The sequence below is a fragment of the Ranitomeya variabilis genome, chromosome 4 (assembly GCF_051348905.1).
Source record: "Ranitomeya variabilis isolate aRanVar5 chromosome 4, aRanVar5.hap1, whole genome shotgun sequence".
Taxonomy (NCBI): Eukaryota; Metazoa; Chordata; class Amphibia; order Anura; family Dendrobatidae; genus Ranitomeya; species Ranitomeya variabilis.
The window spans coordinates 953,624-972,826 of record NC_135235.1 but is presented as its reverse complement, the minus strand read 5'-3'; the positions used below and the strand labels follow the sequence as shown (position 1 = coordinate 972,826).

Here is a 19,203-nt window from a genome sequence, read left to right as displayed (position 1 = left end):
AGCCTTCATCATACCCGGCAGACACTGTTACATCATCATCATCTACATCTAACAGCAGTGAGAGGAGCTGAGCCTTCATCATACCCGGCAGACACTGTTACATCATCATCATCATCTACATCTAACAGCAGTGAGAGGAGCTGAGCCTTCATCATACCCGGCAGACACTGTTACATCATCATCATCTGCATCTACATCTAACAGCAGTAAGAGGAGCTGAGCCTTCATCATACCCGGCAGACACTGTTACATCATCATCATCACTACATCTAACAGCAGTGAGAGGAGCTGAGCCTTCATCATACCCGGCAGACACTGTTACATCATCATCATCATCTGCATCTAACAGCAGTGAGAGGAGCTGAGCCTTCATCATACCCGGCAGACACTGTTACATCATCATCATCACTACATCTAACAGCAGTAAGAGGAGCTGAGCCTTCATCATACCCGGCAGACACTGTTACATCATCATCATCACTACATCTAACAGCAGTGAGAGGAGCTGAGCCTTCATCATACCCGGCAGACACTGTTACATCATCATCATCATCTGCATCTAACAGCAGTGAGAGGAGCTGAGCCTTCATCATACCCGGCAGACACTGTTACATCATCATCATCACTACATCTAACAGCAGTAAGAGGAGCTGAGCCTTCATCATACCCGGCAGACACTGTTACATCATCATCATCATCATCTACATCTAACAGCAGTAAGAGGAGCTGAGCCTTCATCGTACCCGGCAGACACTGTTACATCATCATCATCTGCATCTACATCTAACAGCAGTAAGAGGAGCTGAGCCTTCATCATACCCGGCAGACACTGTTACATCATCATCATCACTACATCTAACAGCAGTGAGAGGAGCTGAGCCTTCATCATACCCGGCAGACACTGTTACATCATCATCATCATCTGCATCTAACAGCAGTGAGAGGAGCTGAGCCTTCATCATACCCGGCAGACACTGTTACATCATCATCATCACTACATCTAACAGCAGTAAGAGGAGCTGAGCCTTCATCATACCCGGCAGACACTGTTACATCATCATCATCACTACATCTAACAGCAGTAAGAGGAGCTGAGCCTTCATCATACCCGGCAGACACTGTTACATCATCATCATCATCATCTACATCTAACAGCAGTAAGAGGAGCTGAGCCTTCATCGTACCCGGCAGACACTGTTACATCATCATCATCACTACATCTAACAGCAGTAAGAGGAGCTGAGCCTTCATCATACCCGGCAGACACTGTTACATCATCATCAGGCGTCGTGCTCAGTCAGAAGGCTAATGAATACAAATTTCAAAACACTGACCGTCACATCCCAACATAGACTAGGTGTGAACAGTCGCTAACCTAGAGTCACCAACTCATATACAATCAAATAAATAAGGCAGCACTCTGTAGCGCCATAGCTTGCAAACATGAAATATGAAAATTGAATTGCAGCCCCCTCAGCCAGGCAGGTCAGATACACTCTTGCAAGCTGCCCTGGTCAGTCTCCAGTCTCCAGGCGAGAGATCAAGCCACCTATGACCACCTATAAGTAGCAGTGGCAGAAAATTGACAGGAAGCTGAGCGCGAGAAATGCTCAAGCTCCAACTCCAGCTGCAAAGTCCGGCTGTCACGGATTTACCGTGACAGAGAGGAGCCAGGAGACCGCAACGTCTGATTTCGCCTACTCCTACACTGATTAGAAGCACTTCACTTTCATATTCAATTTCTTTTAGCAGTTGCAGGGGTTTGTCAGAAATAGCTTATGCTGCATGGCTGGAGGTTGTTGTGGGTTATTATTGGAGAAGGCGTTTGGTGGACTTATCTGTGATTGTTGCTAGGTTTTGAGCGTGTGATATTTCCCTTTCTTCTCCTACTTTGGTTTCACCCCATCCTCCACTCCCCGGTGTTTACCTCTGTTGTTTATATGTATATATTTGTATGATTGGTATTTTCCTTTTTCCCTGTTCGTATTACCTTGTTAGTCTTGTTGGTGAATTACAGTACACTACTACTTCCTTCTTCCCTGGGTGGGGTACAGACTGAGGGTGGATTCAGAAGCTAAGGCAAAGTACATGGCCGCGGCGTCTTTACCATCAGAAGTAAACCGGGTAACAGGGCGAGAGAGGGCGCCACTAGCGTTAGGGACAGAGCCCCTGGTCCTGGAACACCCGACAGTATAGAGACACCAGCCAGTCGTTAGTCCCCCGAGATCCAGGTCCCAAAGCCATGGGCAGAGGACTTCCCCATGCTTGTCAAAGGAGGAGAATTGGGACACTTTCTTGCTCGCATTTAAAAAAAAAAAACAAAAAAAAAAACTTGGCATCAGTACCATCTGCCTGAGGACTGGTAGGTCCGGTTCTTAACCCCTCGCCTCAGGGGTAAAGAACTGGAAATCTTTGGGTACATAATCTGAGGAGATCAAGCGGGGTCTGCAGGGATCTGTACTGGGAGCAGTGGAGACTGCAGGGATCTGTACTGGGAGCAGTGGAGACTGCAGGGATCTGTACTGGGAGCAGTGGAGACTGCAGGGATCTGTACTGGGAGCAGTGGAGACTGCAGGGATCTGTACTGGGAGCAGTGGGGACTGCAGGGATCTGTACTGGGAGCAGTGGGGACTGCAGGGATCTGTACTGTGAGCAGTGGGGACCGCAGAGATCTGTACTGTGAGCAGTGGGGACTGCAGGGATCTGTACTGGGAGCAGTGGAGACTGCAGGGATCTGTACTGGGAGCAGTGGAGACTGCAGGGATCTGTACTGGGAGCAGTGGAGACTGCAGGGATCTGTACTGTGAGCAGTGGGGACTGCAGGGATCTGTACTGGGAGCAGTGGGGACTGCAGGGATCTGTACTGTGAGCAGTGGGGACTGCAGGGATCTGTACTGTGAGCAGTGGGGACTGCAGGGATCTGTACTGTGAGCAGTGGGGACTGCAGGGATCTGTACTGGGAGCAGTGGGGACTGCAGAGATCTGTACTGGGAGCAGTGGGGACTGCAGGGATCTGTACTGGGAGCAGTGGGGACTGCAGGGATCTGTACTGTGAGCAGTGGGGAATGCAGGGATCTGTACTGGGAGCAGTGGGGACTGCAGGGATCTGTACTGGGAGCAGTGGGGACTGCAGGGATCTGTACTGTGAGCAGTGGGGACCGCAGAGATCTGTACTGTGAGCAGTGGGGACCGCAGGGATCTGTACTGTGAGCAGTGGGGACTGCAGGGATCTGTACTGTGAGCAGTGGGGACTGCAGGGATCTGTACTGTGAGCAGTGGGGACCGCAGAGATCTGTACTGGGAGCAGTGGAGACCGCAGGGATCTGTACTGGGAGCAGTGGGGACTGCAGGGATCTGTACTGGGAGCAGTGGAGACTGCAGGGATCTGTACTGTGAGCAGTGGGGACCGCAGAGATCTGTACTGGGAGCAGTGGAGACTGCAGGGATCTGTACTGGGAGCAGTGGAGACTGCAGGGATCTGTACTGGGAGCAGTGGAGACTGCAGGGATCTGTACTGGGAGCAGTGGAGACTGCAGGGATCTGTACTGGGAGCAGTGGAGACTGCAGGGATCTGTACTGGGAGCAGTGGAGACTGCAGGGATCTGTACTGGGTGCAGTGGGGACTGCAGGGATCTGTACTGGGAGCAGTGGAGACTGCAGGGATCTGTACTGGAAGCAGTGGAGACTGCAGGGATCTGTACTGGGAGCAGTGGAGACTGCAGGGATCTGTACTGGGAGCAGTGGAGACTGCAGGGATCTGTACTGGGAGCAGTGGAGACTGCAGGGATCTGTACTGGGTGCAGTGGGGACTGCAGGGATCTGTACTGGGAGCAGTGGAGACTGCAGGGATCTGTACTGGGAGCAGTGGAGACTGCAGGGATCTGTACTGTGAGCAGTGGGGACTGCAGGGATCTGTACTGGGAGCAGTGGAGACTGCAGGGATCTGTACTGGGAGCAGTGGAGACTGCAGGGATCTGTACTGGGAGCAGTGGAGACTGCAGGGATCTGTACTGGGAGCAGTGGAGACTGCAGGGATCTGTACTGGGTGCAGTGGGGACTGCAGGGATCTGTACTGGGAGCAGTGGGGATTGCAGGGATCTGTACGGGGCAGTCTGTGCTAGGACTGATTCTTTTTAACCTCTTTTATTAATGTTCTTGTGGATGGGTTTGAGAGTACAGTGTCAATCTTTTCTGACTACACCAAACTATGTAGGATATTAAAATCGGACTTTTTGAAGTAAGAGATCCTGGCAGTGACAACGAGGTTGTCTATTGTGCTTAGGTAAAGATGTATAGATTGGACAGGAAGTTAAGACGAGTGTTAGAAAATAAAGGTACATGTGTTTACACATAGAGAAGTGACAGATCCTCTTTTGTCCCCAGGAAATACTTTGTCCCTTCAGGAGAAATGTTAAGGTACCTTCACACTGAACAACTTAACAACGATAACGATAGCGATCCGTGACGTTGCAGCGTCCTGGATAACGATATCGTTGAGTTTGACACGCAGCAGCGATCAGGATCCCGCTGTGACATCGTTGGTCGGAGCTAGAAGGCCAGCACCTTATTTCGTCGCTGGATCACCCACTGACATCGCTGAGTCGGCGTGTGTGACGCGGATTCAGCGATGTCTTCACTGGTAACCAGGGTAAACATCGGGTTACTAAGCGCAGGGCCGCACTTAGTAACCCAATATTTACCCTGGTTACCATTGTAAATGTAAAAAAAAAACCCCAAACACTACATACTTAAATTCCGATGTCTGTCGCGTCCCCCGGCGTTCTGCTTCCCTGCACTGTGTCAGCGCCGGCCGGCCTTAAAGCAGAGCACAGCGGTGACGTCACCGCTCTGCTTTAGGGCCGGCGCTTACAGTGCAGGGAAGCAGAACGCCGGGGGACCCGACAGACACCGGAGTGTAAGTATGTAGTGTTTGTTTTTTTTTTACATTTACACTGGTAACCAGGGTAAACATCGGGTTACTAATCGCGGCCCTGCTCTTAGTAACCCGATGTTTACCCTGGTTACCCGGGGACTTCGGCATCGTTGGTCGCTGGAGAGCTGTCTATGTGACAGTTCTCCAGCGACGCTGCAGCGATCGGCATCGTTGTCTAGATCGCTGCAGCGTCGCTAAATGTGACGATACCTTTATACATTGTCCTCAGACTTATGTTACCGAAAGAAAATTCTGAATATTGAAGTTTGGATAGATCCAATAGTAATTGGACGAATCGGGGAGGAAGATGTATGTTTTCTCATAACTGTAACCCTGGCCTATAAGCCACAAATCAATGGTGGGCAGACCGCTGACAACAACCATGCCATGTTGGGTTTCTTGGGTAAAGGTAAAATCCCAATAAAAATATGGCGTCGATCTCGAACTTCTGCGATCATCAGGACGGAAGGAAGTTATTGCATAAGTTGGGAATATCTTACAATCCTAAGGGCTAAGAACATCCTACAACCCTGCCTACCTGAGGTCATCACGAGGGTGTGTGGGTGCAACTCGGATGCTGATAAAAGATTAAGGCTGCAGCCACACTAGCAAATTAAAAATCCGTCCGATTTTGATGCAGGAGAGTTGGACAAGTGTAATGCAATGGTCATGTGAGTGTCATGCGGTTTATGTGCGAGCACAATCCGACTTTTCACACCCAGCCCTGATCTACATCCGAATGCAGTGTGACTGCTATCAGACGGCAATGAGATTTTACATAGAGAAATTCTCTAAGTCATTTTACACAAAATATTCATAAAAACATATATATATATATATATATATATATATATATATATATATATATATATATATATATATATTAGATTAAAAGCCATCAAATGATCTTCTGCGTACAGTATAGAATAGGTTAGAATAGAGTAGATATACACCTAGAATAGGTGTGTAAGTATGTATGTATTGCGTTTCATATGCGGCTAATGTAAAAAACGCACTGACAGGTTAAAATATAAGATAGATTACTTATATACACATAGAATAGATATATGGTGCGAGTGCTGTGCGATTTTTTTATTTATTTTTTATTTTTTATTTTTTTCCAGCCTGATCATGATCCGATCCGAGCTGGAAAAAAAAAACGCCGATGAGCAAACAATCCTAGATTAACACTGGTCTGAATTCAATCCATTTTTTTTTTTATTGGATTGAATTCGTCCGATTTCATCGCAAGTGGGCATGAGCCCTAAGACAAATTGTGACCTGTGTTCATGTAGAGAGATACATACATACATACATACATACATACATACATACATACAATTGTGCTCAAAACTTTACATACCCAGGCAGAATTTTTGCTCTCTTGGCCTTTTTTCAGAGAATACAGCGGGTACGGAAAGTATTCAGACCCCTTTAAATTTTTCACTCTTTGTTTCATTGCAGCCATTTGGTAAATTCAAAAAAGTTCATTTTTTTTCCTCATTATTGTACACACTGCACCCCATAGTTTTCGCAAATTTATTAAAAATGAAAAACTGAAATATCACATGGTCATAAGTCTCCAGCCCCTTTGCTCAGTATTGGGTAGAAGCCCCTTTTGAGCTAGTACAGCCATGAGTCTTCTTGGGAATGATGCAACAAGTTTTTCACCCCTGGATTTGGGGATCCTCGGCCATTCTTCCTTGCAGATCCTCTCCAGTTCCGTCAGGTTGGATGGTGAACGTTGGTAGACGCCATTTTCAGGTCTCTCCAGAGATGCTCAATTGGGTTTAGGTCAGGGCTCTGGCTGGACCGGTCAAGAATGGTCACAGAGTTGTTCTGAAGCTGCTCCTTTTTTATTTTAGCTGTGTGCTTAGGGTCATTGTCTTGGTGGGAGGTGAACCTTCGACCAAGTCTGAGGTCCAGAGCACTCTGGAAGAGGTTTTCATCCAGGATATCTCTGTACTTGGCTGCATTCATGTTTCCTTCAATGACAACCAGTCGTCCTGTCCCTGCAGCTGAAAAACACCCCATAGCATGATGCTGCCACCACCATGTTTCACTGTTGGGGTTGTTTTTGGCAGGAGATGAGCAGTGTCTGGTTTTCTCCACAAATACCGCTTCGAATTATCACCAAAAAGGTCTATCATCTTCTCATCAGACCAGAGAATATTATTTCTCATAGTCTGGGAGTCCTTCATGTCTTTTTTCAGCAAGCTCTATGCGGGCTTTCATATGTCTTGCGCTGAGGAGAAACTTCCGTCGGCTACTCTGCCATAAAGGCTTGACTGGTGGAAGCTGCAGTGATAGTTGACTTTGTGGAACTTTCTCCCATCTCCATACTGCATCTCTGGAGCTCAGCCACAGTGATCTTTGGGTTCTTCTTTACCTCTCTCACCAAGGTTCTTCTCCCACGATTGCTCAGTTTGGCTGGACGGTAAGGTCTCTTTTTAAATCATAATGACAACCCAAAACATCTAAATGACCCTGATCTAAAGTTCACATACCCTGGTGACTATGGCCTGATAACATGCACAGAAGTTGACACATGGGTTTGAATGGCTACTAAAGGTAACATCCTCACCTGTGACCTGTTTGCTTGTAATCAGTGTGTGTGCATAAAAGCTGAGTGAGTTTCTGGGATCCAGACAGACTCTTGCATCTTTCATCAAGCCACTGACGTTTCTGGATTGTGAGTCATGGGGAAAGCAAACGAATTGTCAACGGATCTACTGGAAAAAGTAGTTGAACTGTATAAAATTGGAAAGGGATACAAAAAGATGTCCAAGGAATTGATAATGCCAGTCAGCAGCGTTCACACTGTGATTAATAAATGGAAAATCAGGGGCTCTGTAAAATCAAAACCACGGTCAGGTAGACCAACAAAAGTGTTGTCCACAACTGCCAGGAAAATTGTTTGTTATGCAAAGAAAAACCCACAAATAACATCAGCTGAAATACAGGACTCTCTGAAAACTAGCGGTGTGGCTGTTTCAAGATGCACAGTAAGGATGCACTGGAAGAAAAATGGGCTGCATGGTTGAATCCCCAGAAGAAAGCCATTACTGCGCAAAAGCCACAAAGTATCTCAACTACAATACGCAAAACAGCACAGAGACAAGGCTGAAAACTTCTGGAACAAGGTAATTTGGAGTGATGAGACCAAAATTTAACTTTTTGGCCACAGCCATAAACGTTACATGTGGAGAGAGGTCGACAAGGCCTATGATGAAAGGAACACCATTCCTACTGTAAAGCATAGAGGTGGATCGCTGATGTTTTGGAGATGTGTGAGCAACAAAAGCGCAGGAAACTTGGTCAAAGTTGAAGGAAAGTTGAATGCAGCACGTTATCAGCAACTGGAGGCAAATTTGCAATCATCAGCCCGGAAGCTGCGCATCGGATGTACTTGGACATTCCAACATGACAACGATCCAAAGCACAAGGCCAAGTCAATCTGTCATTGGCTACAGCAGAACAAAGTGAAGGTTCTGGAGTGGCCATCTCAGTCTCCTGACCTCAATGTCATTGAGCCACTCTGGGGAGACCTCAAGCGCGCAGTTCATGCTAGAAAGCCCAGGAATTTACAGGAACTGAAGGCTTTTTGCCAAGAAGAGTGGGCAGCTTTACCATGTGAGAAAATAAAGAACCTCATCCACAACTACCACAAAAGACTTCAAGCTGTCATTGATGTTAGAGGGGGCAATACACGGTATTAAGAAAAGGGGTATGTGAACTTTTGATCAGGGTCATTTGGATGTTTTGGGTTGTCATTACGATTTAAAAAGAGAAAACACAGTAGATTGACAATAAATGGCTTCACCCAACCACTAACCATGAGTGGAGAAAAAGTTTTGGTGTTATCATATTTTCTGAAAGAGGCCAAGAAAGCGAAAAATTCTGCCAGGGGTAGGTAAACTTTTGAGCACAACGGTATCAATGTATGCATGATTCCCGTTCGCTGGACGTTTTTCAATCGATGTGCTGAATCATATCTGTGATTAGTGTAGTAAGTTTTTTTTTTTTATATTCTGTTTTATTTTATGAGCAGCCATTATCACTACTGTTTCTTCTATTGATGTGTGGCTGTGGTAGGAGCAGAGCGCAGTAGATCCGGTGTGCGGCTGCTGTAGGGCCTGAGGTTCACCTCATCTCCATTCTCACCACTTCCTCTTTTTTATAGCTGTGTAAGAAGCACCATTTTGGCATAAACAAACCAGAGAAGATCACGCAATCACCAGATGACTCCAAGTTCCTCCTCAAGACCCTGACACAGATCAAATCCAATGTGTCTGTCCCCAATAAAAAGAAGGTAAGATGCCGATTTCCCTACCTGAAAAGCACCACCACCTGATATACGGAGGATGTGACGAGCGGTATTCTATAGCCGATGCACTCTCACACCATGTCAGACAAGTGTAATGACGGCACATATGATGGCTCATCTCTTGTATCTATATAGAGTGTAAGCTGCTGTGATCGACTCCTCCTCCTGTATCTATAGAGTGTAAGCTCCTGTGATCGACTCCTCCTCCTGTATCTATAGAGTGTAAGCTCCTGTGATCGACTCCTCCTCCTCCTGTATCTATAGAGTGTAAGCTCCTGTGGTCAGGACTCCTCCTCCTGTATCTATAGAGTGTAAGCTCCTGTGGTCAGGACTCCTCTTCCTCCTGTATCTATAGAGTGTAAGCTGCTGTGATCGACTTCTCCTCCTGTATCTATAGAGTGTAAGCTCCTATGATCGACTCCTCCTCCTCCTGTATCTATAGAGTGTTAGCTCCTATGATCGACTCCTCCTCCTCCTGTATCTATAGAGTGTAAGCTGCTGTGATCGACTCCTCCTCCTCCTCCTGTATCTATAGAGTGTAAGCTGCTGTGATCGACTTCTCCTCCTGTATCTATAGAGTGTAAGCTCCTATGATCGACTCCTCCTCCTCCTGTATCTATAGAGTGTTAGCTCCTATGATCGACTCCTCCTCCTCCTGTATCTATAGAGTGTAAGCTCCTGTGATCGACTCCTCCTCCTCCTGTATCTATAGAGTGTAAGCTCCTGCGGTCAGGACTCCTCTTCCTCCTGTATCTATAGAGTGTAAGCTCCTCTGGTCAGTACTCCTCCTGTATCTATATAGTGTAAGCTCCTGTGGTCAGGACTCCGCCTCCTGTATCTATAGAGTGTAAGCTCCTGTGATCGACTCCTCCTCCTGTATCTATAGAGTGTAAGCTCCTGTGGTCAGGACTTCTCTTCCTGTATCTATAGAGTGTAAGCTCCTGTGATCGACTCCTCCTCCTGTATCAATAGAGTGTAAGCTCCTGTGATCGACTCCTCCTCCTGTATCTATAGTGTAAGCTCCTGTGATCGACTCCTCCTCCTGTATCTATAGAGTGTAAGCTCCTGTGGTCAGGACTCCTCCTCCTCCTCCTGTATCTATAGAGTGTAAGCTCCTGTGATCGACTCCTCCTCCTGTATCTATATAGTGTAAGCTCCTCTGGTCAGGACTCCTCCTCCTCCTCCTGTATCTATAGAGTGTAAGCTGCTGTGATCGACTCCTCCTCCTGTATCTATAGAGTGTAAGCTCCTGTGGTCAGGACTTCTCTTCCTGTATCTATAGAGTGTAAGCTCCTGTGATCGACTCCTCCTCCTGTATCTATAGAGTGTAAGCTCCTGTGATCGACTCCTCCTCCTGTATCTATAGAGTGTAAGCTGCTGTGATCGACTCCTCCTCCTGTATCTATAGAGTGTAAGCTCCTGTGATCGACTCCTCCTCCTGTATCTATAGAGTGTAAGCTCCTGTGATCGACTCCTCCTCCTGTATCTATAGAGTGTAAGCTCCTGTGATCGACTCCTCCTCCTGTATCTATAGAGTGTAAGCTCCTGTGATCGACTCCTCCTCCTGTATCTATAGAGTGTAAGCTCCTGTGATCGACTCCTCCTCCTGTATCTATAGAGTGTAAGCTCCTGTGATCGACTCCTCCTCCTGTATCTATAGAGTGTAAGCTCCTGTGATCGACTCCTCCTCCTCCTGTATCTATAGAGTGTAAGCTCCTGTGGTCAGGACTCCTCCTCCTGTATCTATAGAGTGTAAGCTCCTGTGATCGACTCCTCCTCCTGTATCTATAGAGTGTAAGCTGCTGTGATCGACTCCTCCTCCTCCTGTATCTATAGAGTGTAAGCTCCTGTGATCGACTCCTCCTCCTGTATCTATAGAGTGTAAGCTCCTGTGGTCAGGACTCCTCCTCCTGTATCTATAGAGTGTAAGCTCCTCTGGTCAGGACTCCTCCTCCTCCTGTATCTATAGAGTGTAAGCTCCTCTGGTCAGGACTCCTCCTCCTCCTCCTGTATCTATAGAGTGTAAGCTCCTGTGATCGACTCCTCCTCCTGTATCTATAGAGTGTAAGCTCCTGTGGTCAGGACTCTTCTTCCTGTATCTATAGAGTGTAAGCTCCTGTGATCGACTCCTCCTCCTGTATCTATAGAGTGTAAGCTCCTGTGGTCAGGACTCCTCTTCCTGTATCTATAGAGTGTAAGCTCCTGTGATCGACTCCTCCTCCTGTATCTATAGAGTGTAAGCTGCTGTGATCGACTCCTCCTCCTCCTGTATCTATAGAGTGTAAGCTCCTGTGATCGACTCCTCCTCCTGTATCTATAGAGTGTAAGCTCCTGTGGTCAGGACTCCTCCTCCTCCTCCTGTATCTATAGAGTGTAAGCTGCTGTGATCGACTCCTCCTCCTGTATCTATAGAGTGTAAGCTCCTGTGATCGACTCCTCCTCCTGTATCTATAGAGTGTAAGCTCCTCTGGTCAGGACTCCTCCTCCTCTTGTATCTATAGAGTGTAAGCTCCTGTGATCGACTCCTCCTCCTGTATCTATAGAGTGTAAGCTCCTCTGGTCAGGACTCCTCCTCCTCCTGTATCTATAGAGTGTAAGCTCCTGTGATCGACTCCTCCTCCTGTATCTATAGAGTGTAAGCTCCTATGGTCAGGACTCCTCCTCCTGTATCTATAGAGTGTAAGCTCCTCTGGTCAGGACTCCTCCTCCTCCTGTATCTATAGAGTGTAAGCTCCTGTGATCGACTCCTCCTCCTGTATCTATAGAGTGTAAGCTCCTATGGTCAGGACTCCTCCTCCTGTATCTATAGAGTGTAAGCTCCTGTAGTCAGGACTCCTCCTCCTGTATCTATCGAGTGTAAGCTCCTGTGATCGACTCCTCCTCCTCCTCCTCCTGTATCTGAGAAATCAAATAGTTACCCTCAACAGAAAAGGACATACATATATAACATATATACTAATTAATAACCCTCAACTAGAGACATGTACAACGTCCAGAGTATCTAGAAATCCACGTATGTTCAACGCTACATATACATATGATCATATAAAGAATTGCGTATGAGAACAAAAATAATATGGTAAACTTTATTAAAGAAAAACACAGCAACAACAGAGGATACAATCCCAAGTAATGCTTAAAACACATAAAAAACCTGGTAGCCACAAGTGTGTCATACAGATGAGCCAAAATGATTAAAGTGGCACCAGACTGAGTGAATAATTATAACAACCAAAACAAAAAAAGTAATAATAACCTACCCTACCATATTCATACTAATAAAGCCCAGTACCAAGTGGTACAACCAAGGCTGCACTCCCACGATCAGGAGTCACATAAAATGTACTGCCATAAAGATAGTCTATAGTAAATAAACATAAACGCTACATGGAGCGCTGAAACAGAATGATGGCAGCCACATAATAGCAAATGGCAGATGAAGTATAGAGATAGTAGATAATAATACTTTACCTAAACACTCAGACAATGGTGCCACTGCCCCTACGCACGTTTCGGCGGCGTGCCTTCGTCAGGGGGAGTCTCCTCCTATATCTATAGAGTGTAAGCTGCTGTGGTCAGGACTCCTCCTCCTGTATCTATAGAGTGTAAGCTCCTGTGGTCAGGGCTCCTCCTCCTCCTGTATCTATAGAGTGTAAGCTCCTGTGGTCAGGACTCATCCTCCTGTATCTATAGAGTGTAAGCTCCTGTGGTCAGGACTCCTCCTCCTCCTGTATCTATAGAGTGTAAGCTCCTCTGGTCAGGACTCCTCCTCCTCCTCCTCCTCCTGTATCTATAGAGTGTAAGCTATGATCGACTCCTCCTCCTGTATCAATAGAGTGTAAGCTCCTGTGGTCTGGACTCCTCCTCCTCCTGTATCTATAGAGTGTAAGCTCCTATGGTCACTGCTCCTCCTCCTCCTGTATCTATAGAGTGTAAGCTCCTATGGTCAGGACTCCTCCTCCTCCTGTATCTATAGAGTGTAAGCTCCTATGGTCAGGGCTCCTCCTCCTTCTGTTTCTATAGATTTTTAGCTCCTGTGGTCAGGACTCCTCCTCCTCCTGTATCTATAGGGTATAAGCTCCTGTGGTCAGGACTCCTCCTCCTCCTGTATCTATAGGGTATAAGCTCCTGTGGTCAGGACTCCTCCTCCTCCTGTATCTATAGGGTATAAGCTCCTGTGGTCAGGACTCCTCCTCCCGTATCTATAGAGTGTAAGCTCCTGCGGTCAGGACTCCTCCTCCTGTATCTATACAGTGTAAGCTCCTGTGGTCAGGTCTCTTCCTCCTCCTGTATCTATAGAGTGTAAGCTCCTGTGGTCAGGACTCCTCCTCCTGTATCTATAGTGTAAGCTCCTATTGTCAGGACTCCTCCTCCTCCTGTATCTATAGAGTGTAAGCTCCTGTGGTCACGACTCCTCCTCCTCCTGTATCTATAGAGTGTAAGCTCCTCTGGTCAGGACTCCTCCTCCTCCTGTATCTGTAGTTTGTTAGCTCCTGTGGTCAGGACTCCTCCTCCTCCTGTATCTATAGAGTGTAAGCTCCTGCGGTCAGGACTCCTCCTCCTGTATCTATAGAGTGTAAGCTCCTCTGGTCAGGACTCCTCCTCCTCCTGTATCTATAGAGTGTAAGCTCCTATGGTCAAGGCTCCTCCTCCTCCTGTATCTATAGAGTGTAAGCTCCTATAGTCAAGGCTCCTCCTCCTCCTGTATCTATAGAGTGTAAGCTCCTGTGGTCAGGACTCCTCCTCCTGTATCTATAGATTGTTAGCTCCTGTGGTCAGGACTCCTCCTCCTGTATCTATAGAGTGTAAGCTCCTGTGGTCACGACTCCTCCTCCTCCTGTATCTATAGAGTGCAAGCTCCTGCGGTCAGGACTCCTTCTCCTCCTGTATCTATAGGGTATAAGCTCCTGTGGTGAGGACTCCTCCTCCTGTATCTATAGAGTGTAAGCTCCTCTGGTCAGGACTCCTCCACCTGTATCTATTGATTGTTAGCTCCTGTTGGCAGGACTCCTCCTCCTCCTCCTGTATCTATAGATTGTTAGCTCCTATTGTCAGGACTCCTCCTCCTCCTGTATCTATAGATTGTTAGTTCCTATTGTCAGGACTCCTCCTCCTCCTCCTGTATCTATTGATTGTTAGCTCCTGTTGTCAGGACTCCTCCTCCTCCTCCTCCTGTATCTATAGATTGTTAGCTCCTGTTGTCAGGACTCCTCCTCCTCCTGTATCTATAGATTTAGTTCCTATTGTCAGGACTCCTCCTCCTCCTGTATCTATAGATTGTTAGCTCCTGTTGTCAGGACTCCTCCTCCTCCTCCTGTATCTATAGATTGTTAGCTCCTGTTGTCAGGACTCCTCCTCCTCCTGTATCTCTTGATTGTTAGCTCCTGTTGTCAGGACTCCTCCTCCTGTATCTATAGATTGTTAGCTCCTGTTGTCAGGACTCTTCCTCCATCTGTATCTATTGATTGTTAGCTCCTATTGTCAGGACTCCTCCTCCTCCTGTATCTGTAGATTGTTAGTTCCTATTGTCAGGACTCCTCCTCCTCCTGTATCTATAGATTGTTAGCTCCTGTTGTCAGGACTCCTCCTCCTCCTGTATCTGTAGATTGTTAGCTCCTATTGTCAGGACTCTTCCTCCATCTGTATCTATTTATTGTTAGCTACTGTTGTCAGGACTCTTCCTCCTCCTGTATCTATAGTGTAAGCTCCTATTGTCAGGACTCCTCCTCCACCTGTATCTATTGATTGTTAGCTCCTGTTGTCAGGACTCCTCCTCCACCTGTATCTATTGATTGTTAGCTCTTGTTGTCAGGACTCCTCCTCCTGTATCTATAGATTGTTAGCTCCTGTTGTCAGGACTCCTCCTCCTCCTGTATCTATAGATTGTTAGCTCCTGTTGTCAGGACTCCTCCTCCTCCTGTATCTATAGATTGTTAGTTCCTATTGTCAGGACTCCTCCTCCTCCTGTATCTATAGATTGTTAGTTCCTATTGTCAGGACTCCTCCTCCTGTATCTATAGATTGTTAGCTCCTGTTGTCAGGACTCCTCCTCCTCCTGTATCTGTAGATTGTTAGCTCCTATTGTCAGGACTCCTTCTCCTCCTGTATCTATAGATTGTTAGCTCATGTTGTCAGGACTCCTCCTCCACCTGTTTCTATTGATTGTTAGCTCATGTTGTCAGGACTCCTCCTCCTCCTGTATCTGTAGATTGTTAGCTCCTATTGTCAGGACTCCTCCTCCTCCTGTATCTATAGATTGTTAGCTCCGGTTGTCAGGACTCCTCCTCCTGTATCTATAGATTGTTAGCTCCTATTGTCAGGACTCCTCCTCCTCCTGTATCTATAGATTGTTAGCTCCGGTTGTCAGGACTCCTCCTCCTGTATCTATAGATTGTTAGCTCCTATTGTCAGGACTCCTCCTCCTCCTGTATCTATAGATTGTTAGCTCCTATTGTCAGGACTCCTCCTCCTCCTGTGACTATAGAGTGTAAACTCCTATTGTCAGGACTCCTTCTCCTCCTCCTGTATCTATAGAATGTGGTTGCTCCTTTATGTTTGCGGATTGATTTTATATTTTGACTTCCTTCGCGTAATTTTTTCTTTTTAGGGTAAGGACGATAAGGAAAAGGAGAGACTTGAGCGTCGTTTACTTGAAGAATTATTTAAGATGTTCATGGACTCTGACTCCTTTTACTACAGCTGGACATATAACCTGACCAACTCTGTACAGCGTCAAAACACCACCGAGGTTCCCGATCAGCCGCTCTGGAAGAGGGTGAGTGGTTGATTTGTTCAGAGGGGGCTTCGTTTTGTGTTAGGGGGTTTATGGGGACACCAAGATCAGGTACCGCCATACCATGGTGGATTGTTGTAGAGATGCAAAAATCAAGGGGGCTTCGTCCTGAGGAGAAGAGTGGTGGAGACGCTGAGATCAGTGGGGTCTCTGTCCTGGGGAGGAGAGTGATTGGGACTCAGAAATCAGGAAGGTCTCTGTCATTGGAAAGAGAGTGGTGGGAACGTTCAGATCAGGGGGGCTCCGTTCTGTGGTGGAGTGTTGTGAGAACACCGAGATCAGGTGGGCTTTTATCCGTGGTGGAGTGTTGTGGAAAAGCTGAAATCGGGGTGCGCTTTGTACCATGTTGGAGTGTTTTAGACAGACTGAGATCAAGGGCCTTTTTACCATGGTGGAGTGTTTTAGAAACACTAAGATCACGAGGGCTTTGTAACACGGTGGAGTGTTGTGGGAATGCTGAGATTAGGGGGCTTTGTGCCATCTTGAAGTGTTGTGGGAACACTGAGAAAACAAGGGCTTTGTAACATGGTGGAGTGTTGTGGGAACATTGAGATCAGGGGGACTTTGTACCTTGGTGGAGTGTTGTGGAAATACTGAGATCTGGGGGATTTTGTACCACGGTGAGGTGTTGTGGAGATGCTGAGATTGGGGTCTTTGTACCATGATGGAGTTTTGTAGGAGCGCTGAGGTCAGGGAGCTTTGTACTATGGTGGAGTGTTGTGGGAACACTGAGATCACAAGGGCTTTGTAACATGGTGGAGTGTTGTGGGAACAATAAGATGAGGGGGACTTTGTACCGTGGTGGAGTGTTGTTTAAATACTGAGATCTGGGGGGCTTTGTGCCATATTGAAGTGTTGTGGGAACATTGAGATCATGAGGGCTTTGTAACATGGTGGAGTGTTGTGGGATCGTCGAGATCTGGGGGACGTTGTACCATGGTGGAGTGCTGTGGAAATGCTGAGACCAGGGTTTTGTACCATGATGTAGTGTTGTGGTAACATTGAGTTCAGGGCGGCTTTGTACCATGGTGGAGTCCTGTGGAGATGCTGAGATCCGGGTGGGCTTTGTACGCTGGTGGAGTATTGTAGGAACACGGAGATCAGGGAGCTTTGTATCATTGTGGAGTGTTGTAAGAACACTGATATTGGAGGGTTTTGTGCCATGGTGGAGTGTTGTGAGAATGAGAAAGCCAAGATCAGGGAGCATTGTACCTTGTGGAGATGTTGGGAATTCTGAGATCAGGGAGGCTTCGTCCTATGGTAGAGTGTTGTGGGAACGCTGAGATCAGGGGGCTTTGTAACATGGTGGAGTGCTGTGGAGATGCTGAGATTGGGGAGCTTTGTACCATGATGGAGTATTGTAGGAACGCTGAGGTCATGGAGCTTTGTACTATGGTGGAGTGTTGTGGGAACACTGAGGTCAGGGGTCTTTGTACCATGATGGAGTATTGTTGGAAAGCTGAGGTCAGGGAGCTTTGTACTATGGTGGAGTGTTGTGGGAACACTGAGGTCAGGGGTCTTTGTACCATGATGGAGTATTGTTGGAAAGCTGAGATCAAGCGGGTTTTGTACCATGGTAAAGTTTTGTGAGAACGTTGAGAGTAAAGGGGCTTTGTACCATGATAAAGTGTTGCAGCGAACAGGGGACTTTGTGCGAAGGTGGACTGTTATTGGGACTCTCGGATCAGGGGGTTTTGTACCATGGTGAAGTGTTGTGGGAATGCTGAGGTCAGGGAACTTTGTACCATGGTGGAGTGTTGTGCGAATGCTGAGGTCAGGGGTCTTTGTACCATGGTGGAGTGTTGTGGGAACGCTGAGGTCAGGGGTCTTTGTACCAAGATGGAGTATTGTAGGAAAGCTGAGATTTTGGGGTTCTGTACCATGGTGGAGTGTTGTGGGGAAGCTGAGACCAGGAGGGCTTTGTACTAGCGTGGAGTGTTGTGGAGATGCTGAGATCTTGGGGTTCTGTACCATGGTGGAGTGTTGTGGGGATGCTGAGACCAGGAGGGCTTTGTACTAGCGTGGAGTGTTGTGGAGATGCTGAGATCTTGGGGTTCTGTACCATGGTGGAGTGTTGTGGGGATGCTGAGATCAGGAGGGCTTTGTACTAGCGTGGAGTGTGGTGGAGATGCTGAGATCTTGGGGTTCTGTACCATGGTGGAGTGTTGTGGGGATGCTGAGACCAGGAGGGCTTTGTACTAGCGTGGAGTGTTGTGGAGATGCTGAGATCTTGGGGTTCTGTACCATGGTGGAGTGTTGTGGGGATGCTGAGATCTTAAGGTTCTGTATCATGGTGGAGTGTTGAGGGGACGCTGAGACCAGGAGGGCTTGGTACTATAGTGGAGTGTTGTGGAGATGGTGCGACTAGGGGGGCTTTGTACCATGGTGGACTGTTGTGGGAACTCTGAGAACAGGAAGCTCCTTACTTTGCCCTGATTTTCTTAGTTATTTGATGTTACTTTTCAGGTGGATGAGCGCTTCTTCTGGAACAGGCAGATGCTGCAGGATCTCATTGAGCTTGAGGTTAGAGACTAAAAGGGGCAGTTGCCCTACTGTCTTTTTATATACAGTCATGGCCAAAAGTATTCACACCCCTGCAATTCTGTCAGATAATACTCAGTTTCTTCCTGAAAATGATTGTAATCACAAATTCTTTGTTATTATTATCTTCATTTAATTTGTCTTAAATGAAAAACCACAAGAGAATGAAGAAAAAAGCAAAACATTGATCATTTCACACAAAACTCCAAAAATGGGCCAGACAAAAGTATTGGCACCCTAAGCCTAATACTTGGTTGCACAACCTTTAGCCAAAATAAATGCGACCAACCGCTTCCGGTAACCATCAATGAGTTTCTTACAATGCTCTGCTGGAATTTTAGACCATTCTTCTTTGGCAAACTGCTCCAGGTCCCTGATATTTGAAGGGTGCCTTCTCCAAACTGCCATTTTTAGATCTCTCCACAGGTGTTCTATGGGATTCAGCTCTGGACTCATTGCTGGCCACCTTAGAAGTCTCCAGTGCTTTCTCTCAAACCGTTTTCTAGTGCTTTTTGAAGTGTGTTTTGGGTCATTGTCCTGCTGGAAGTCCCATGACCTCTGAGGGAGACCCAGCTTTCTCACACTGGGCCCTACATTATGCTGCAAAAT

General features: G+C 46.9%; 1 protein-coding gene across 3 annotated transcripts in view; it reads left to right on the top strand.

Annotated features, from left to right (window-relative positions):
- Positions 1-19,203, top strand: part of INPP5F (inositol polyphosphate-5-phosphatase F) — a 227,765-nt gene that overhangs the window by 42,989 nt on the left and 165,573 nt on the right. For all 3 annotated transcript variants that reach the window (XM_077257866.1, XM_077257865.1, XM_077257868.1), the window contains exons 4-6: positions 9,117-9,245; positions 15,868-16,035; positions 18,520-18,576. In XM_077257866.1, the coding sequence (XP_077113981.1) occupies positions 9,117-9,245; positions 15,868-16,035; positions 18,520-18,576 (354 nt within the window). The remainder of the gene's footprint in view (positions 1-9,116; positions 9,246-15,867; positions 16,036-18,519; positions 18,577-19,203) is intronic.